The sequence below is a fragment of the Equus asinus genome, chromosome 10, assembly GCF_041296235.1.
Source record: "Equus asinus isolate D_3611 breed Donkey chromosome 10, EquAss-T2T_v2, whole genome shotgun sequence".
In the NCBI taxonomy this organism is placed as follows: domain Eukaryota; kingdom Metazoa; phylum Chordata; class Mammalia; order Perissodactyla; family Equidae; genus Equus; species Equus asinus.
Genome location: NC_091799.1, coordinates 82,698,855 through 82,721,013, shown reverse-complemented (window position 1 = coordinate 82,721,013; position 22,159 = coordinate 82,698,855). Strand labels below are relative to the sequence as shown.

Below are 22,159 nucleotides of genomic sequence, written 5' to 3'. Positions count from 1 at the left end.
GAGACTTCAGTTGCTTACAGTTTTTGCTATTATGCAAAATGCTATCATGAGCACATTACACGTCCTGATGGATTTTTGTGAGTACATCCAACATGGAATATTCCTACTCATGGGATTTCTGGATTCAAAAGTGTGTTAGTGCCTTTTAAAGTGTGTTAGATATTGCCAAATAGCTTACAGAAAGATCTGCTAGTCTATATTCTTACCAACAGTAAATCAGAGTGCTGGTGGGGCCAGCTTGGTGGCACAGTGGTTAAGTTCACCTGTTCTCTTCGGCGGCCCAGGGTTCGGTGGTTTGGATCCCAGGTGCAGACATGGTACCGCTTAGCAAGCCATGCTGTGGTAGGCGTCCCACATATGAAGTAGAGGAAGATAGGCACAGATGTTAGCTCAGGGCCAGTCTTCCTCAGCAAAAAGAGGAGTATTGCTGGCAGCTGTTAGCTCGGGGCTAATGTTCCTCAAAAAAAAAAGAGTGCTGGTTTCCTCTTACCTCACCAACACTGAAAGAAAATTAACATGAGACTCAATATGGGAATGATCCAGCTGCTGGAGCTCTGCAGATATCAACTTCATATTCATTCATTCATTCATCAAATATTCATTAATGGATGTGCCAGGCACTGTTTAAAGGGCTGAGGATTCACCAGTGAACTGAAAATGTTCCCTGTAAGCAACTGAGCTTACGTGGTATTGGGGGGAGCTGGCGATAAATAAATACTCCGATCAGGGGCTGTAAAATAATGCAGTGTAGGGAGGTAGAGAGTGACAGGATGGGTATGGTGGGACTGCTAAATGAATAGAGTTGTCAGGGAAGGCCTCTCTAATAAGTGGCAGTTGAGTAGAAATCTGAGGGAAGTGAAAGAAATTGTGTAGATGTTTAGGAGAGAACATTTAAAGGGAGCAGCCAATGCAGAGACCCTGAGTGTGTCTGGTGGGAGAGGGCTGAGTGTCCTCGGAGGAGCAAGGAGCCTGTGTGGCTGCAGCAGAGCACATGAGGGGCAGTGTGGGACGAGCCGAAGTCAGAGCAGTCACCCTGGGGGAGACTGAAAGCCACCAGAGAGTTTCGAGGGACATCATGTGTCTTGAATGTTTAAAAGACGTGTGTATGGGAGCTATGTGGACAATGGACTGTAGTATACTGATGGGCATCATTTGGGAACCACTGGCATAGAGTTCCTGCATCCTAACCACTGACTAGTAACCTCAGTCCTCTGGGCTTCTCTTTCATCACTTGTGCTAAGCAGGTTGAACTAGGTGATGCCTGACAGGGGCCCTTTCAGTTCTGTATCGTGCTAACTCTTCCTTAGAGCCCTTTAATGCATTGTGAGCTATGCATGTATTTATTTGCAATCCAACTAAATGAAATTTTTCAGGAGGGCAGGAACAAGTACTGCCAAGTCTAGATTTTGGGCGTTCCTATCCCCTTCACTGCCCAAGCCTGCCCTCAGTTATCAGAAAGGACAGAACAGTACAGAGAGGTCAAGTTCCAGCTAGAGTTGACCGGGCAGTAGCTCTGGTGACAAGTGGTGGAGTTCATTTCTTCTTGATAGTTTTAGTGAGTGCCACATCTTATTCGAAACTAGAGTGGCATCTGTTTTAACTTTAGACAGATTGTAGGACATGATCAACTCTGCCTCCAGTATTGTCTTGCTTAATCTTTGACTACCTCAGCTAGGGGCTGGAGTCAAATAGGATAATCCAGGGGGCATATTAGGACAGAGTCACATTTCCCAGAAGTTGTGTCTAATACACTGAGAAACCGGCATGTGTGGACACAACCTCGGTAGGCCACATCCTGTTCTTAGCTATTCCTCACTACATGGTGTGGTCATTTGTTCTTGGTCTTCTGAGGGAGGTTGTTAAGGGAAGGGCAGGTGTCCACAATGGCTGGAATTCAGTTTTGTTTAGAGCCAGGGCATGGACTGAATTTTCCCATAGACCATCTCGATGACTCCTTTCTAGGGCCAGGTCTACACAGGCAATATGAAATTAGTCCTGAAACAATCATCTGTATAGTTCAGTCTAAACTTAAAATTCCATTTGTCCAAATGTAAAGATAATTGAAGCCAAAGTAAGTTTTAAGCTTGAATTGTTTGTAGAACTCATTTTATTTGCTAAACAATGATCAATCTGAAGGTAGCCCCCAAAAGAACTCTAAGAAAAACCTTAACCTTCCTAAAATTAAAAACAATTTTAATTTTAATGGCCACTGTAAGTGACCATTAAGTTGTCAAGGGAAAAATACTCTGGATGTTCTTTGACAAGTTTGGGTTTTATTGCTGTGAAACCTATGATCAACTCTCAAGGCTTTCAATAAATGGCCTAGGAAGAAGCTGAATTTCCTCTCTATGTGAGAGGTCAGAGCGAGAAGGTAAATAGGACTGTGGCTCAAACCTTGAGCTCCATGACAGGCCAGTAGAAATGAGGGTGGAAAGTCTCATTACTTATGTACAGGAAAATTCTACTGTCAACCTGACAATCTCACCTTAAGTACAATACTCTTAGGTGAAATCTCACTTGCTAATCGGCCACCCTGAGGGTTCTCACCCCATTTCTTGGCAGAATTGTAATAGCTTAAAGTGTAATGAGGTCTTGGATTACTAGGGCCACCTTGTTTTATAAAATACTCTGCAAAACACTTAGCAGAACACACCATCATAGACACCTCTGAACAGATTGACAAATGGTTTTGGATAGCCAGTATATTTGGAGAAGGATATATTTTTTAAAAAATGGTGTTTATCAGCAAAAGTTTTATAGGCTGTCAAGGATAAACAAGTTTGAGAAAGATGTATCCTTTGTAACCAGTCTACATTAAGAAGACAGAAAATCAAGATGAATGGTAGCTCCATTCTCTTTCCGGCAAAGTAGACCTAAGTCTGGAAAAATCAGTGGGCCTTCAAACCACAACCCAAAGGACAGTAAACCCAAATGCCTGCCCTCTTCAAACCACACTAGAGGATGGAACTTTCCCTTGGGATCCTTCTTCTCAGACATTCGTTTTGGAGAGAACCAAATCAATAGAAACACCAATTAAGAATTACGCTGAACTCTACCACACTTTAAAATGGAAGAAAACAAATAGCCTTGGTTAGTTACAATGTGGCTGAAATATGCATTCTCTTAGTTAATAAAAATTACAATATAGACATATTTAATATCAACTAACGTTACATATTTGCTTTTACTGACCAGCTGCTCTAAGCCACCATTGCTAGCCAAAGCAAATTCAAATCCTTTGTGTGGGCACCCAGGACTCTCTGTGCTCTGGGCCAGCCTGTTCCAGCCTTGCATCTCATGCTCCCCTCCACACACGTGGGCTACCTTCCCAGGAACCGCAGGGTCCCTCTGGTTCCTTTTGGCTTCTGCGCCTTTGTACATACTAACAAGGCCAGCCTTTCTGGCTAGAATATTCCCACTCCCTGATGGCTGCTTGTCCAAATCATAGACTTCCTCCAGTGTCCCTAGAAAAGACCTACTCCTTTCCTGAGTCCTCCATAAGTCTCCAACTAGATGTGCCAGCGCCTCCTCTGAGTGATGTGGGCACGGTCAGCGGTCTTCTCCCAGATTCCAGGCACAGCCAGAGTAATAGGAACAATAGAAGAAAACAACTAACTTCTCTTAAACCTGTGTTGAAATTGCTTTCCCCGCTTCCATGTCATCTCATGTCATCTTCTCAACAGCTTCTTGGCTGGGAGGTACTACTATGCTTCTTTCACACTCGTGGAGACAGGCTCAGAGCACTAAGTCCTTGCCCAACGTCACAGAACTAGTAAATGTGGTGGCTGGGATTCAAATGCAGGCAGTTGAATTCTGGTGCCAACATGCTGAATCCCTAGGCTGGGCTGCCCGTGTCTTGAGTGGAGAATGTGTCTGATTCATCTTTGCCTCAGCTGCAGCATTGTGGTAATCACCCAGAAAACATCTGGATAAACAATGAATGAGGGAACACAGTCAGATAAAGACCAGCTCTTCTTCAGCTCTTGGCTCCCCAACGCCTGAAGCAGGCGCTCTCCTCTCCCGTGCATCAGAGGAGCCCGTAGCAGAGCACATTCACTGCGGCCTGAAACTGCAATGAGTTTTCTATTATAATGTTGGTCTGGTGAGAACACGACCCCATGACAAGTACCACACCATGAATGTACCACACTGCACTTCTCACTCTTTGCATTTTTTTTTTAATTAATACAAAACTCTGGGATAAGCATGCTGCTTTCAGGATTAACCTTATTTTTTTTTTTTAACATATTACCCAAAGAAGGTCATTTATTTCTTTTTCTTTTCATTTTTAAATGGAGAAATGTTAAGAATTTAGGAATGCAGACATAGATGAAATTACAATGTCTTTCCAAATGCCAACAAAAATGCTCAGAGTCTGATGAGATTCCCTGTGGCATGAGTTTGTTTAAAAAATCCTGTCCATTCATTTTCTTGTTTTTTTTGGCGGACAGAGGTATTTTAAGTAACTAACTTGGCGTTTTTCACATCTCCTCCTCGAGGTATTGCTGGGCAGGTGTCCATAGATGCCAATGGAGACCGCTATGGGGATTTCTCTGTGATCGCCATGACTGACACGGAAGCGGGCACCCAGGAGGTGAGCACGCGAGACTCCTGCCCCAGCTGCCCCTTCTGCTTGTTGAGATTCCAAGGAATGCATTTGTCCTGGTGTCCAAAGACCCACCCCCACCCAGAGCAGCCTCCATGTAAAAATGAGCTGAAAATCTGGGGGTTTCCAAGTAGGGTGGGCTCACTTCTGGGTGAGGGTATCAGCGAAGACTTCCAGACGTGGTTCCATGTTTATCCTAAGTGGGGAAATCCTACCTTTCAAGTGGGCAAGGATCACATCTCATGCCTCAGATGCAGAATAGGACCATCGGCTAAAAGAGGTAAAGAGAAACTGTATTTATTTCCTCCCTTAAAATTTGGAAATTTTTTTGGTTGGAGGGATTATAGACCAGACTTGGGTTAATATTTCAAAAGATAATGGGGTTTCAGGACAGCATCATGAAGAGAAAAGTACCCTGGATGCAGGATGAGTCTCTGACACTTACTGGGGTGTGAGCTCTCTGCCTCAGTTTCCTCAGTTGTAAGATGGAAATCATCACATCTTCCTTGCCGATCTCACATGATTATTGTGAGCAGCAGATAAAATGAAACTTAGAAAAATACTATGTAAACTTTAGATGATAAATATTTGAATAAACATTATATAGAGATGCAGTGTTTCAGGTCAAATAATGCTGCTTGCTCTGTGCCTCCTTGATGGCTCTTGCCCAGCCTCATTGCGCCCATGGCACTTCATGTGACCTGGCACATGGGACCTGCTGTTTTTCTCTTAGTACGCAGATGCCTGGCCTTTCCAGGAGGGGCCGAGCCAGTGGACCAGCACTTGCTACATTTACTGAGTGATTTTGCCCCTTAGAGTAGCTGGGTCTCATAGTATGTTCTAGACTCCCCCCTCTGCAAAAGGTGGGTTGTAATAGTCCATTACAGGGTTGCTGTGAGGATTCAGGAAGAATGTGTGCAAAGCACTTGGTAAGGGCTTAGTCCCGGCCAGTGATTGTTATATTTTGGTGATTATCTAGAATTCTTTTTACTATGACATGAAATAGTCTTTGAGATGCTGCTGGGCCTCCCTCAGGAGAGAGAGGGGAGGAGATGTCACAGGCCTCTCAGGAGCAGGACAAAAGAGAAGCAGATCCTGAGACCCTGAGTGAGAAGGGACTTCTAATCAGGACTTGGGAGCTGACTGAACAGAAACTGAGGGGTGAACCTTGAACTGAGCCATAAACGGATACTGATTTTCCAGGGCCAAGGGAGCCAACTGAAAAAGAGAGGTCAGCCTGGAAATGGGGATGTAAATAGGATACATTCATCAGAGAGAAGAGTGTGTAACCCCTGAAGCAGGATGGGGAATAGTCTTCCAACCAGAAGAGAGTGAAACAGGAAGTTCCTAAAAGATGTTCTTTAATGCTTTAATAACATCCTGAGCTGACTGAGTGGTGTGAGGCTGTGTACCATAATATGCTTACCCTGGGTAGAAAGTGGACCTTGACACTCCCTCACACGTCCCTGAAAGTAACTTGGGCCTCACAAATGGCTGACCGTATGGGATTCTCTGTGGCAGATGAGTGGAGCAGCTCCCTATCCCATGAACAAGGGAAAAGCCATGAATTCCAAGGTTATTATTTCCTATATAACCACTTTCCCCGCCATGTTGAGCACTGTTCTCCCTAAATTATACCCACCTTAAGAGCATCATTGGCGACGCAAATCTTGACTTACAAAGTCCTCAGAAACACACCCTGACAGTCAATGTGAAGGCTAGGGGAGCCCACCCCATGCCCCTGTTCTTCTGAAACACATGCTCTTGACCAGCCTGGCGGGGGTGATTTGATGATGTGCAGGCCATCTGGCTTCCTTGGCCCCCACGCAGCCCCTTTAGATCAGGCTGTGCATTTTTGGCAGCAGCAGTGCAAGGCTCTGAGCTTTCTGCCTCCTTTGGAGACAGATAAAGTTGTCTTTTCAGTTTGCGTATTTGTTTTTTGCCTTTATATAGGTTATTGGTGATTACTTTGGAAAAGAAGGTCGTTTTGAAATGCGGCCAAACATCAAATATCCTTGGGGACCTTTGAAACTGAGAATAGATGAAACTAGAATTGTGGAGCACACAAACAGCTCTCCTTGCAAATCATGTAAGTTTACAGACTTAATCTGCTCTTTGTTTCATCATCTGTAGTATTGGCATAATGCAAGTTTAAAAGACAGGAGTTATCCAAAAGCACAGCTTCTGAAAGTTCAGACTTCTTTCTCTGATGTGGCAAAACCCAAGGGAACAATTCACAGACTGGCATCCTGTCTTCATCAGAGGCTTCTAGGTGTTTCTTCCCTGCCATCCTTTTCCAAAGTGGTAGACAGCTTCTCCCTCTTTTTATGTCTCTTACTATAAAGTCTTAGTATTTGAGGTTTCCACTTTTAGGGAAAATCAAATACTAAATGTCACTCACTCATTTATCTCTTGTAGCAAGTCTCATTCTGATTCTCAGAGTTTGTGGTTCTCCTCCTGCCCCTCAGAACCAAACAGATAATGTTCCTTAAACACCTACAAATTTACAAATTGACAAATAAATATAAAATCTGTTATTTATGAGCAGCCTCACCAGAAATATAGAAGCAAGTGGGTATTCTTGTAAGGAACTTAGAAATAGGAGAATTGTTGGAAATCATTGCTTTAGAGAGACCATTTTATAAGGTAGTCAGGGAGGACAAAGTGAATATCGATTTTTCAGGTCAGTCGGTCACTTTCAGCTAATATATGTATGCTCATTATTTTGGGACCAACCTTCAGACTCTGAGGAATTTATGTATATGCAATAATTACAGGAAGGAGTAAGGCAGAAATTTAAGAACATAGTCTCTGGAGTTATTGGGTCTGGATTTGAAATCCTACCCTTGTCACTTCCTGGTTTTGTGACCCTAGGAGTGTTCCTTTACCTCCTTAAACTTCCGTTTTCCCGTATGTAAAAGGAAAGAAATGCACGCAACTCTTAGGGCTGTTTTGAGGATTAAATGAGATAATGCACTAAAAGCTGTACACTGAGCTGTTTATTTAAAGCTAGCTATCATTTTTATGTAATAACTAGGACACTGCTGAACTTGATTGTTTCAAATTGTTATTCACATTTTCACAAAGCTATATAGGACATTTTGACATGAAACTCCGGCTTTGGTGAGAGAACATCTAAAAACAGAACATTAACCCAATGAATTTTTCACCAAATCTCCCAGCACTTTGAAGTGTCACCATCCATCTGTGAAAAGAAGTGCTGGGTCCGTTCCAATGGTCTGCCAGTTGTCTTCTCTGACTATGAACTCAGAGCCTGGATAGATCTGAAAACTGCCGTTTCCAGTTTTCCTCAAACCCTTCTTGAGCCTACTTTGTTCCCATGGTGCTCACTCGTGTGTTCATTCATCTAGTACTTTCTCATATGCTTCTTAAGCTTTGCACTTGAAAAAGAAAAAGTGAATGTGCAGGATTCCCTAGGAAACCTCCTAAGAAGAAAGGAAAATTTGCCTCAAGTGGGAAACCGAGAAACACCTTCCAGTGAATGAAACTTGACATTTCTATTGCTCAAAATGCACTCTGATTATCTGTTTCTTTTTCAAGCAGGCGGCCTAGAAGAATCAGCCGTGACAGGAATCGTTGTGGGGGCCCTACTAGGAGCTGGTTTGCTAATGGCCTTCTACTTTTTCAGGTTAGGACCGCTTTATAAAGTTTTCAAGTTCACTCTCCTTTTTTGCCCTTGTCACTTGCCTTTGCGTGATCCTCCTTGTGACTTGTCCATATTTTGATTTTACCCAAAATCACGCTAGCTGAAAGAACCAAGCCATTGTTTTGGTGTGATCCCTGGTGTGGTGGTCAGTGGGTTAGCATACTGGGTAGTGGGTCAGGCATTTCTGTTGCATCTCCCTGTGGGCCACAGAGTCACTGCTATCCTTCGATCAAAAATATTCTGACCTGAATTCCTACCGCCCACCAAATTCTTCAGTGGAGAGGGATTTGGATAAGGGGGCAATCAACTGCCCCATTCTCAGGATTCCTCCAATTCAGAAATAGGTGCCTGAGTTCACCTTCTGAAGAGGAAGATGTAACACCAAGCAGTCTGTACCCTCAGGCTGGTCTTTGCTCAGTATTTTGAGAACCCATATGCTTAGTTGCTACTGTGGTTAAGCCCACGGCTGGTAAAAATGTAATCTTGATGTGTGTTCAAGATACCAATAGTTTCGTACCACGAGAGTGGTCCATTCCTTTGTAATCTTTGGTGGTTGAGTTTGTGGCTTATTCTTAAGTCATTAGACCAGGATTTCTTCATTTCTGCTTGGAAGTGAAACTCTGGGTGCATGTGGTTCTTGGTGGGAACAATTGTATTCCTGTTCCTTTGGTCACAGTACACTTAATCTGATCTTTATCTAGGGCATATCCTGGGAGTTGGGGAGAATTTCTGTGGCAGAATAGACAAGACTTAACCTACAAGGCACCCGGGAAAGAAGGGGAAGGCTTGTTCTATGGCATTTCGAAGGACAGGCCAATTTTCCTCCTTGAATAGGGCATCATGCCTTGGGGCACACTACTTTAATCTCTGACCACGGTTTCATATTCTGTCACTTCTCATTTATCAACCCAAACCCAGATGTCCCTTGAGGGCATTCTTTGTAAGAGAAACCATAGTATTTTGTAGCCAAGTGATGTTTTATTACTACATTCACTTTCCCTTTACCCAGGAAGAAATACAGAATAACCATTGAGAGGCGAAACCAGCAAGAAGAAAGTAACATTGGAAAACATCGGGAGTTACGGGAAGATTCCATCAGATCCCATTTTTCGGTGGCTTAAAAGGAAGTCTTTTCTTTCAGCCTGAGATTCTTTAAGAAGATAGATGGGATGAAAGACATCAATGGAACAGAAGGGGCGCTCTTGAAGAACTCATTCTTTTAAGCAGTTAGTCATTTCATTTTAAAATTTCTTTAGAAGCTCAGGAATTATTATTAATCACCATATGCCTCCCGGCCTTTCATCTCACGACAAACACATATAAGAATATAATGTCATTCTGTTAAATGTTCATAGTGTTTCAAGGGCATATGATTAGGTTTATGTTTTGAAAATTTGATGTCTCCGTATCTTGATGGCTTTTGGGGGCCTTTCACACAAGGCTAGGGAATGTGGTTTTCTTAAATGAAATGTTTATGGCTAGAATAAAATCATTTTTACAAGTAGAGTATACTCGGAAAGAATTTAACACCCAAGAAGAGGAAAATGTAGTGAAAATCTCAAGGTTGGACATACAGCATTCCTTTCTATAGTGCTGGCCGACAGATTCGAGGTTGAGGATTGCTCTGTCCACTGTGTTCATTCAGGTCCTGACTTCATATCTCAGAAAAGGATTTGCTCTCTGTCTCCTTCAGTGTCTCATAAAAGCTGCTCTGGAAAGTTGTAACTGTTAATGAGATAAGAGGATTTATACAAAAAGCAAATCTAAAACGTTTCATTTTTTAATGTAAAAAAAAGAGCCCTATTTCACACTAACATTTTATTTTTAAGTATTTTAATCTTATATTTTGCTATTAGAAAATGTGTCTATTTTTTCATTTTGAAGATTAAATTTCACTTATATTTTAAAAGCGTGGGTGAAGTGTACAACAAACGAACAATGATGGAAGATGCTTCTCTTTTTCTCCCTGTTTCCCTCTCCCCCTTGGCCATAGCCAAATCTAATTGCTGCTGTAATTATGAAGATCTAGAAATGTATTTGGATTACAGATGCCACAGGAATACATCAATTTGCCTGTTTTAAATGCATGTTGTTTTAGCATAGACCCCTTCTAATTCTGGCCAAGTGATGAGTTTTAAGATCACAGGTGAAACTTACTAGAATTAAGTATGGTTTTGTAAAGGGAGACAGCCCTTTTTGCTCCAGAACAACTTTATAGAGAGTTAAAACTTGACAGTAAGCACAGAAATGATAAATTAAAAAAAAATGTGTACATGATATTTTACCAAAATTTGCAGTGATGGTTTTGATTAAAAGAGAGAATCTAAAAGCCACTATATTCCCTTTCAGTTCCCTCCACAGCTTTGTAGTCATCCACTAATAACCTGTTAACAGGGGATGGGTGTGGATAGAAGCAATCTGGATAAAACTGAGTAAATATTTATTGAATATCTACTTTGCACCCGGTACTCTGCATGTAGGTTTAAACTCAGGTTGCCACTTTCATTTTTAATTTGTGGAGGAAATAGACAGTGAGGGAAGAATGGGAAGTTACCGGATTAGTGGACCATCATGTAATTATGTCAGTAGAGTCTTTCCTCAATAAGATTTTGAGCATCTGGAAAATAGTTTTAAAAACTATCTTAATGTCTATGAGAGATCATGCATAGGGAGGAAGATAGGGGAATTTAAGAAAATAAGGGAAAATAGGAATCTGAGCAATTCCTTTTAGTAATGGAGGGCGTAGTTCCCACAGGGGATGGTGGAGTCAGGGTGGGGGAGAGCTGCGTGTCCTGGAAGTTGGTTTGAGCGTGTTTCGCTGGAGGAGTCTGCCTCTGTCACTCTTGTGTGAGCCAGTCAAAGTGAATGGGTTATTTCTGCGGGAGGCACATTTCCCTTCTATTGTTTAAAAATGGGACGCAGGCAGCTGGAGAATATGATAAAAGAATTAATTATGATTAACTGAACAATGTTCAGTTACTACTACTATGTTGTAGTTTTCCATGCTGGATGCAAAGGAAAAAGTGCTGAATTCAAAAAAGGATGGAAAAAGAAGGCAAGAAAGGCAAGTTCCAGAAATTCTAATGTAGGAAGAAAGTTTGGGAAGTGAAATCCAGGAAGGCAAAACGTTAACAGCTCAGGACTCTGCTAAGTGAAAAGAGAATGGAAGGTTTGCATCCATCTATTTTTGTGAATTGAGAGCTTGAGAAACTTGGTTAAGTTTTGAAAACTCCCTTAAGTTGGAAACATTTGCTAAAAGTGAAGGTGTTTGGCCCAAGGCTATCCTGGGTTAAGACCTCTGGAGATTATAATTTAGGATTTAAGTTCCTAACTGCTAAGCAACATCTTTGACAACTAGTCATTCATACTCTGCCAGTAGCCACATATCATACAGTAAAATAAATAGGGCTTTAGTTCTTAAATCATTCTATTAATTTTTACCCTGGAATCCAGGGTGTTCAGATTTTAAAAGGGATACTTTATCAGTATTTTTTCATCTGGCCAGACATAAGCTGACATTGTTACAGGTCAAAATGAATATATACTTTTTGTATACTCTAATGGCGTTGGAAATAAGTATAGATTTTATGGTCATCATTGTCACCTTCTTAGATTTTTTTTCTGGACTCAGAAATGAAAGCTTTCTCCAGATGATCACTTCTATCCAGAAAGAACTTTCTGTATGGAGTGCATATCTTCCCCCAGACTGACCACAGGTCCCGCGAGGAAGCCCCTGTAAACATTACATTTCTCGGAAGAACCATCAGCTTGTCCTTTCCTGAACCACAGGCATGGTTCCACCGGCTTTAAAGTAGTTCTTTACATTTCAGAAGCTGTGTTTAATGGAGTGAGGGCAGAAATGTATGGAAAGAGAATGCCTCCTTTTCTCCTCTTCCCTAATTTCAAAGACTTTTGCTTTGGAATGTCTGGTCACTTCTCCGTATTCACAGGCTTCTGGGATCATTAACTTATTCAAGGCACCTGTGCCCTCTTTGACCCTAATTTACCACTTTCCTGTGGTTGTCCCTGATTTGGGGAATGTAAGATACACTGTTGGCAGTGAAATTAAGGCCTTGCGTAGACCTCACACAGACAGTGATAGAATTCAGAAAGTAGGTTCCAGTGACATCACCACTTTCTTGTGAGTAAATATACAGTGGCTGTGTGTGGAAGCCTCTTTAGGAGCCCAAACAGAATATTATGCCACTGGTATTAAGGGAGTGTTTGTAAACTGAAAGGAATACACACGCATGTTTCTTGGAACACAAAGAACTCAGATCCTGAGTGGATACAGTCATAAAGCCAAATGCCAACCAAAATTAGGCTCCTCGATCTCTGTTTTGTGGCTCTTGTTTAGTTGTGCCCTATGGCTCAGTGGTTCACGAGGAAGCTGATAATGTGCTGAACTTCTTCAGTGGCAAAACCTGAAACTGTCTAAAAACATGGAATGTGTTTTAGGGGCCAGTGTGGAAGCAGAGAGAAAGAGATGGTGCCGTTCAGAGAGATTTGTTTCTTTTCAGATCTCGAGAACTAAAGAATAACCAATAATTTAGTCCCTCTTCAACAGCCAGACTCAGCAAGGAGCTTGGGACACACCCAGCAAGAAGAATCAGGAGCGTGGTCCTCCAAAAGAAAGAGAAGTGGGTAGTATTGCAAGCTGCCACCATCTTTACCACTCCATCCTCCCCCACTCCCACCATCCATCATGGCTCCAAAGACGCATTGGCATCTTGCCCATGCAGGTAGAAGAAACTTGGGAGTAGGACCTCCAGACTTCCTCAGAGCAAAAGAAGACAAAACAGTGCTGGCTGTAAGAATGCAGCTGGCTTTTGATCAGAACCCTTATGCTAACTTGACCACACACACTCTTGGGGCAGTTCAAGCCTGTGATGTGCGTATGCTCCAGGAAGCCTGGCTTGGTTGTCAGCGTGTAGAGCTCACAAATATCTCTTGCAGGCGTACCCTACAGCTAGACTCTAGGATGAAAATGACTTTCAAAAGGTGCTGGATTTGAGTTTGTTAAAATTTCTCATTAACCACTAATGTTAATTCATACCAGAGGCAAAGCAATTCTAAACCAGCTGATGCTGTTAGGTTCGTGTTTTAAGCTACTTCAAACACAGTGAAAGGGTTGCAATGGGAGCCAAGTCTCAGAAGTAAAAATCCATATGTTCTAATAGCTCTTTGATGTATCAGGTGTGGGATGATTCCTCCGGGAGAAATTTGAATCAGCAGAATTAAGTGTTAACGAAAATCCTGCATTGCTTTGATTCACATATTTAAAGACCTAGATTTCTATGCACAAGGAATAAAGGGCCCATTCACCAAATGCAAGTCACAACATAAACTACCAAATTGTTTTTTATTTGCTAGGAACACAAAGCTGTCATTGCACATAATAATTGGGCAGAGAAGGTTGAGAAAAAGGAAAATTTGGATTTTGAAACAGGATGTCCTATTTATCATTCAATGCCAAGATTTGAAAATGTTCAGTGTGGTGTGGCTTATTTATAAGACAGCAATGAGGAGCCCTAAAAGCCTGGAGATGCTGTGAGTTTCCAGACCTTTTTGCTGGGTCCTGGGAATCCGAGCTTTGTTCCCTGTGCATGGTGAATAATTGAAACCAAGAGGACACGGTGTAGACACTGTGGAAGATTACTTCCGCAGCCCATGTCTTCTGGGCCCTATTATTCATTGTTAATTTAAATACAGGACTACCAAAACATAGACACCTACCATGAGTCTGGTAGAAAAACAAAAGTAAAAGCTGCACAAGCTACATACAGTTTATTATTCTAATGTAAGTAGAACTATCTGCATATAATGTGATTTAATTTATTGTTGTTTTGTGTAGAAAATGAAAATTAATGACTGTGGATATGACCCCTGTTTTGTATAATATATTTTATTTCTGGTGCAAACTGGTCATTTAAAGTATCTACTTCATTTGGTGTTTGGATATAAATGTGTATGTGTTCTTGTAAATGTTTCTATTAAGCAAGAATGCCACATGCTCACAGCATAACAATGTGTTCTCATTAAAAAATACATCCCACAGAAACCTTTTCCTGTTTATAATTCAGCCAACATACGCGGCACATATCCATATTCTCTGAGGACTTCCTGTTCTCCTGGGACGAGTGTAAGTAAAAGATCAATTGGTGGATGTGATGAATTGCACTATTTGAACGGTACCCGTGAAAGAACTCAAGAATTTCTTCCCAGCAAAGGGAAATTTGCAGAAATAAGAAAAGAATATATTGTTAAAATGAGGGGTAAACCTTGAATTGGCAGGTAAGGGAAGAAATCTTCATGAATAATACTGTCTTCAGTCTGTACAACTTGAGAACACCATATAGCTACACAGGACTCATGTCCCTTGCCCACTTGGACTGGGTCCTAAATCAGTTTTGTCAATCTAAAGTGGTCCTTGGGTTCTAGGGTACTAAGCAAACTAACCAGCATCTCCAGGTGCCTCTGGGTTGTAAAAAGCTGCTTCACTATCTGGGAAGTTACTTGTGATTTATTTTAAGCCCAAGAAACACATAGCAATTCTTGTGGTTGGAGCAATGTTCCCCTGGTCCTGCTGCTGCTGTACTGCCCAATGAAATCCTCTGACAACACCATAAATGCACTCACGTTAGGTACCCATTTGAAAAGAATTTGCCAGTGAGAAGATTCTGCAGCAGGATGCGAATTCAAGGGGTGGGGGTGGGAGTTGGGGGCAGTGCAGGAATGAAGGGTGGGACCAGGAAACCTCCAGGAAACACAGGATGTCTTAGTCCACTCCAGCTGCTATGATGAAATGCCACAGACTGAGGAGCTTATACAACAGAGGTTTGTTTCTCACAATTCTAAAGGACTTTGTTCCGGTGAGGGCTTTCTTCTTGGCTTCTAGATGGCTGCCCTCTTGCTGTATCCTCATATGGCCTTTCTGGGGGGGCGGGGGGGGGCGGTGTACAGAAGGGGCGGGGGAGAGAGGGCCTCTCTGGTGTCTCTTCTTCTAAGGATGCTAATCCTATGGGATCAGGGCCCCACCTTTATGACCTCATTTAATGTTAATTACTTCCTTAGAGGCCCCATCTCCAAATACAGCCACACTGGGGGTTTGGGCCTCAACATGAGAATTTTAGGGGGAGACAAACCTTCAGTCCATAACACAGAGTATTACCACTACTTTCCCATATCACCTTGGGGACCGCGGCCTCCTTGAATGTTTCCACCTATGTCTTACCTCCCCATCTCCCTCTGAACATCTGCATGCATACCCAACATCCCATGATGAGCCAAAGATGCCTCATGACTGTGGCTGGTCAGGGTATGTCCCCTGGAGGAACCCTAGGGAACTCCAAACACCATTGACTTAGGGCTCTGCCCTAACCCTAAATCATGGGCTTCTGGGGTTGACATAAATAGCAGCTACTATTGGGAGAGGTACCAACGGCTATGTGTACTTTTAAAAAATAGCAATTTAATAAGCCGTTTATTAATGCCAAACTAGAATCAAGAAAAATAATTTCTTTTGCAGGCCTTGTGCATCCCTGACCATCATGAGCTGCTGAAGCTCTATCCTTCCCGCTTCATAGATGAGGACACTCTGGAGCCAGACTCCTCAGGTTCATAGCCTGGCTCTGATACTTGTGGCTGTGCAACCTGAGCGTAAATGGGGGCAATTATACTCTCAACCTCACCAGGCTGCTGTGAGGACTTCAAACTTAGAAACTACCTGGTGCATGATGAATATTAAATAGAAGGATGGTACTCTCCTGTCTCCTTGGATAAGGAGACAAGAGCCTCATTTGGCCATTTTTGAGGGCTTTCATAACAAGGTCATCAAGACAAGTGCTTGATGAGAAGTAGTCTCACTCTCTTGGAAGATGAGAAGAGAGAGAGTGAGGAGGAAGAGCTCCATTTTCTGTATGCTGTCCTCCTCCCAAAGGGTCCAGACAAGGGCCAAGAAGGGGACAGTGATGACCACATTGCCTTTGAAGCTCTCAGAGGACCAGGCAATTTCTTCATTCAAATCTGTTTTCTCCTCATAGCAGAGGTGCCATAGCTGGACCGGCACGTCATACCTGCCGCGCACGCCTGCGCTCTACCCTGGCTGAGATGGCCCTAAAAGCTGCTCCCTGGACTTCATCGCCCCGGACAATGACACTAGCTGCTGTGATCAGTGAGAGCAGCGCCTACTCCCTCACAACACAGAGGGCCCTCATGTGCCCTGAAGATCACCTTTCCCCGCTGGGGCTGCCCTCGCCCCATGTCTCCCCTGAGAATGCTGGGATTTTGTCCCAAATGCGACAGTGGCACCTCATAAAGGTGTTAGTGGGTGAGAGGATTTCCCATCGTAGACAATAGGAGTTTTATTCCCCTGCCACTCCAGTGGGCCAAGAGAGACCAGGCGTCATGAAGCCTGGTGGAAAATGACCACATCAAAGTCACAAAGTTCCTAGGGCTTACAGGGACCTTCACTTCCCAGGCCCAGCAGCCCCACAGACCAGGAGAGAGACAAAACCACTCTTCTGAAAGCGCCTCAGACAGTTCAGAAAGAGAATCAGGCAAGGCAGATCTGGGAGGCTGCATTCCAGGCTGTGTCAGCCGCTCTGCATCCCTTAGTGCAGTGGCCAGTGCTGGGTATCCTCTGGCTGGGTGGACTGGCCCCATGGAATGCTTGAGAAGAACCAGCTGAGTGAGAGAGCTGTGGTCCCCCTGCAGGAGTGTCCTGGGGAGTGTCAAAAGTATTTTATGCTTTCAGACAAAAACTCAGCAGTGGAAGTTATCTAAATAGAATTTGCCACCTGGTATCTTAACTGTACACTACTATATGACTATTCTTAGCATTTTGTTCAGAAGGAAAATGAAGAATGAGCAAGGGGCCAGCCCAGTGGCTCAGCGGTTAAGTACACATGTTCCACTTTGGTGGCCCTGGGTTCACCAGTTCGGATCCTGGGTGCGCACCTATACACTGCTCATCAAGCCATGCTGTGGTGGGCGTCCCACATATAAAGTAGAGGAAGATGGGCACGGATGTTAGCTCAGGGCTAGTTTTCCTCAAAAGAAAAAAAAAATGAGCAAGACTGCGTGCCCTTCCCAATTCAATAATGGTAGCTATTCATTGAGAGCTCTCCACATGCCAAGACTGGGCTGAGCACCTTAAATGTGTTCATTTATTTAACCACATACAGTTACCCACGTGTCTCTCCTATGACATAGGTCTATGGTCATCCTCCTCACTTAGAAGTGTGTAAACTGAGGCACAGAGAGGCTAAGTAACTTGCCTAAGGTCTCCTGGCTAGCAAGTGGCAGAGCTGGGGTCTGAATCAGGCTGCCTGCTCTAGACCACGACTATGCCAAACTGCTTCTTCCAGTAGATAGTGGTCGTTTTCAGTGTTCTACAAGTAGACCTTGTTTCCTTTCCATCACCTCCCACACCCAGTCAGACTCCCATCCATCTCTTCCTCTCCATTTTCCCCGCCATTAATCAAGGCCTCTACCACCTTACTCCCAAATTAGCAGGGAATAGCCTCCGACTCTTCGCCTTATTTCTAAGCTCTCTTCTTTCACTCATTTTTCTCACCACTGCCATGTCAGTCTTCCTCAAACACTGCTTCGATAGTGTTACTCTCTTGCTCAATAACCTTTAATGACTCCCATTCCTCACAAGTCAGATTCCGTGTTCTGTGCCTGGTGTTCACAAGCCTACTCCCTCAATCTTACTTTACCAACTTATTATTCACTATTCCTTTGGTTCAGTCACATTGTGCTGAAATTGACTTAGATGGATTTACTTGTCACCCACGAAACATTCCCTGCCTTCACCTTTTTATTCCCACTGTTCCTGCTGCCTGGAAAACCCTTTGCTTTCTAACCAGGTCCATCCTTTATCTGCAGTTCACATTCCAGTCCCTGAGCACCTTAACCTCAGATGAGCTCTACCTTACTTTGTGGCATTGTCTCGGGGGTTATGAGTGGGTGATCTGCAGATGCGTTTTGGTGGCCAGCTAGTGTGTAGAGAAAAAAAAAGAAGGAATTTGAGTGCCTTTCGATGGTGCAAATGCTCTTCAATTTGCCAAAACCCCTACACACCCACTGTTCTGACATTCAGCTTTCTTCGCTCATTTAAGTCAGGTCTTAAGGGCTTATAAACTCTCTTGTACAATTAATTGGGCAGTCATGGAGAGCTTTGTACCATCTCTTCTATTGCTGCTTCATTTATCCTTTTAACATCATAACTTCCAAGCTATTGATCTACAAAGAATTCCCTGACACTTTAGATCTGTGTCTCTCTCCCTAGCCTCTTCTTCAGGTACTAAGTGGTTCCAGAATTAAATATTTCCTTTACCGGGGAAATTATTACCCAAAGAAACTCCACACAGTTTTTGTAATGTTAATACTCACTCCATAATGTTTCCTTTTTGTGACATTTTCTTAAAACTGAGATATTCTTAGATAGCCTCCCACACGAAGGACTCTGGAGCTTAAGTCCCTGCTTTTCTATTTACTTTTTGTGGCTTCCCAGCAAACCACAGGCGTTTCTCAGCCTCAGTTTCCTCTTTTGTACAATCAGAAGAACAGTTACTACTTTGTAGGGTTTTCAAGTTATGCCTGCTATGCAGCAGAGGCTCGATAAAGCGGACCTAGTACTATTTTCATGAGGCAACCTTACATAGCGCCTCAAGTTCTTGGGTTCCTGGTGTCAAGACTGGCCCATAAACTGAGGCCCTGGGGTCTTGCTGGCATGTGACCTTGCCGTAGAGATGCATCCTTTCTAATCCTTATCCTCATTTTATAGACAGGGGTCCTGAGGTGTGCACAGGATCGTGGGTGTGAGGTTCCTGGCGCAGAGCAGTGATGATGGCTCATATCTGTGGTGTGGACTCTCCGCCAGGCGCTGCTCTAAGCCCTGTATCTCACGCAGTCCCCGCCACAGCCCTGTGAGGCAAGCACTGCAGTTATCTCTGACACACACAGGGCTTAAACACCTCGCCCTGGTCACCCAGCCAGGAAGCGACAGAGCCAGGGTGTGAAAGTGGGGAATCTGGCCCCAGAGCCCAAGTGCTTATCTGCTCTGACATACGACAGAGACACCCCCAGTGTTGTCACTCGCACACTAGGAGAGCCTGGACGACCCTCAAAGATCCTCCCGGCTTCAAGCCTCTGTTGCCCACTGCCCTGTCAGGTATCAATCGTGATGACCAGAAAAACTAGTGCCTTTACAGCAGAATGTAGGACTGTAGCTCAGAGCTTCCCAACACCACCTTCAGACTGGAGTCAATCCAGGGAGTTTTGCCACTTTGTGCTGAAATAAGAAAAATTAGGACCATAACTGGGAAATGTTCGTAAATATAAATTGATTCAATATTTAAAGCTTTGGCTTTCTTTCTGAGATTATGACTTTATAATTCTGTGTCTGAGTTGTGAAAATACCTTTTCTAGTATCAAATGGTAGTGATAACAGTGGGTTTTTGTTCTTTTATTTTTTTACTTGACAAAATAAAAAGTTGGCAAACAATGGTTGAAATCCATGAGATTCATCAGTCTAGAAACACTGCGTTAGTCTGTTGTCTGATGGCATTACAGAAGGTCCACTTGTTTATCCACTGTAACATGAGAATACATCTTGACTTCTGGGCCAGCCTTCTCCCCTTTTTGTATCCCAGTGGCTTAGAGGTATGCGTTTAGTAAATCCCGGCTGGCTGATTCTTGTAAGGGCCACACAAAACCTGTGTCCCAGCCCAGATTCCTCACAGTTTATCTTTGTCCTCCTTTGAGAGGTCTCTCACATTCTGACAAGTTGAGTGATTAACAAGTCATCTTTGACCAAACTGTTGGCAGAACAAACATCTCCACGGCTGCTGTTTAATGGCTGTTTCTCACAACCAGCCTCCAATGTTGAACTTCAAGTTACATTTACAAGCAGCTTCTATGGTGAAACAGATCACTACTTATCAGCTTATTATAAGAATGACAATAGTGATAATAATTCAACAATACACTAGAGACTTCTACTTATGTGTATCCTTCCAAGCAATCTCGCTGAAACATTTTTTTTTTCTTACTTTAAGCCTTTTCTAAACTTAGTTGCTTGGACTTAAGAGAAAAAAAGAAAAGCCTGAATGCCAAAACCCTGCATATCAGTGTGGATGCTTTCTTGCACTTTATTCTCATTTTTAACCATCCAAGACTCTCTATCTCTCATTCAAGTAAGCCTTGGCCCAAAGCCATTCTTACACTTTACTTAAGAATTGTGTCATTCTCTAGTTCATCTCTCTCGTATAAAAGAAACCAAACCCACTGGTGGTGTGCTGGAGCTGCCTTGTACTGGCTCGTGAGAACAAATAATTACATTTTCAGAAAGTTTGTAAGCTGGTGGTAAATAAAGCAATTCTTAAAAACTAAATTGTAGGGGCTAGCCCGGTGGTGTAGTGGTTAAATTCAGCATGTTCTGCCCTACAGTGGCCTGGGTTCATGGGTCTGGATCTCAGGCGCAGACCTACACCACTTGTCAGCCATGCTGTGGTGGTGTCCCACATATAAAGTAGAGAAAGACTGGCACAGATGCCAGCTCAGGGCTAGTCTTCCTCAGAGGAAAACAAAATAAAATAAAATCTAAATTATATATACTTACAATTAAATACGTTTTATTAAAAACAAAGGTAATAAAGACTCAAAACATTTTCTAATTATTTTACTACATTTTACAATTATCTATGCATTTGAGGTTGTTTACATCTACTCTAGCTGTACAGTATCTGTACAGAAATACAAAATGATGGTGCGCTACTGTACATCTCTTCCCAGCTCCACATTCAGGGAAGTCACGTTGGTCGCTTGAAATCGGCCACGGTAAGGGTATTTATACCATGGAATTCAACAAACGCCACAAATCATGGCACGTTTCCTCCAAAGACCTGGTTGTTAAACACTTACCAGCACACCATTTGCCTACCATTCTCTTCTTCCTACTAGGTGGACCTAGAACTCAATTCATCAATGATGTTTCTCTTTCACAGATAAGAAAATTGATGTCTGAGAAGTTAAATGATCTTGTCAAAGTCTCACAGCTGATAAACAGTAAACCCAGGACTAGAGCCTAGGGCTTCACAAGCCTACCTAGTGTTCTTAATATTCTAGAGAATGAAGACCTCAGATGCTAAAAATAACCTGGAATGTTACAATGAATTTCCCAGCTCAGTAACAGCCCTGGAGAAAGTTCTGCTGAGGGTCTGCTGACAGATCAAAGATTTTGATTCTTATAATAGAAATTCTTAAAAATATGAAGATGCTCTTATGGCCTCAGCTAATATTCCAAAATTGCCATCTCACAAGTAAACCTCAGTATTTTAGTCAGGTTTGTGTATGCATTGCAAATTAGGGGGTGGCAAGGGGAGGGTGACACAGAAGGATGAGACTCACAGGAATCCAACAACTGGAAGATATTCTGTCCAACCTTGTAGACTTCCCATTTCCTCCTAAATTTACAGCCCCCATACCCACACTCCGCATACCCCTACCTGGCGCACGTGGTAAAGTTGGAAATGTGATAAAAAATACAGTAGATAAAAATTCAATTCAAGGCAATTGAAACCTAGTAGGCATTCCAAGTAAGATTTCAGTCCATCCATTTGCATAATGCTATCTCTTGTGACATTTTTAATATTATATTTATTATATAGAACCTGTCTAAGCACACTCATGGTAGAGCAGAGAAAGTTTTACATGCTTTCCCAAGATTAATGAATATAATTTCCTAAGTAGAATGAGGAATCCCATACCAGCCTCTACTTTGGAAATGATTTGTGTTAACTATGTAAACTAGAAGAGACTGGTCACCATTTTTTATAAAGCAAAGAGTGTTTTCAATATACTTAATTTTAATTTAATTA

At 42.8% G+C, this 22,159-nt stretch overlaps 1 protein-coding gene across 4 annotated transcripts in view; it reads left to right on the top strand.

The window, feature by feature from the left end:
• Positions 1 to 11,328, top strand: part of NPR3 (natriuretic peptide receptor 3) — a 67,484-nt gene extending 56,156 nt beyond the window's left edge. For 2 of the 4 annotated variants that reach the window (XM_044779447.2, XM_014833247.3), the window contains exons 5-8: positions 4,500 to 4,594; positions 6,560 to 6,695; positions 8,171 to 8,255; positions 9,283 to 11,328. In XM_044779447.2, coding sequence (XP_044635382.1) covers positions 4,500 to 4,594; positions 6,560 to 6,695; positions 8,171 to 8,255; positions 9,283 to 9,394 — 428 coding nt within the window. In that variant the 3' untranslated portion in view covers positions 9,395 to 11,328. Of the gene's footprint in view, positions 1 to 4,499; positions 4,595 to 6,559; positions 6,696 to 8,167; positions 8,256 to 9,282 lie in introns of all 4 variants that reach the window. The other 2 variants (XM_044779446.2, XM_014833246.3) reach the window with 1 other exon arrangement.
• Positions 11,329 to 22,159: the final 10,831 nt, after the last annotated feature.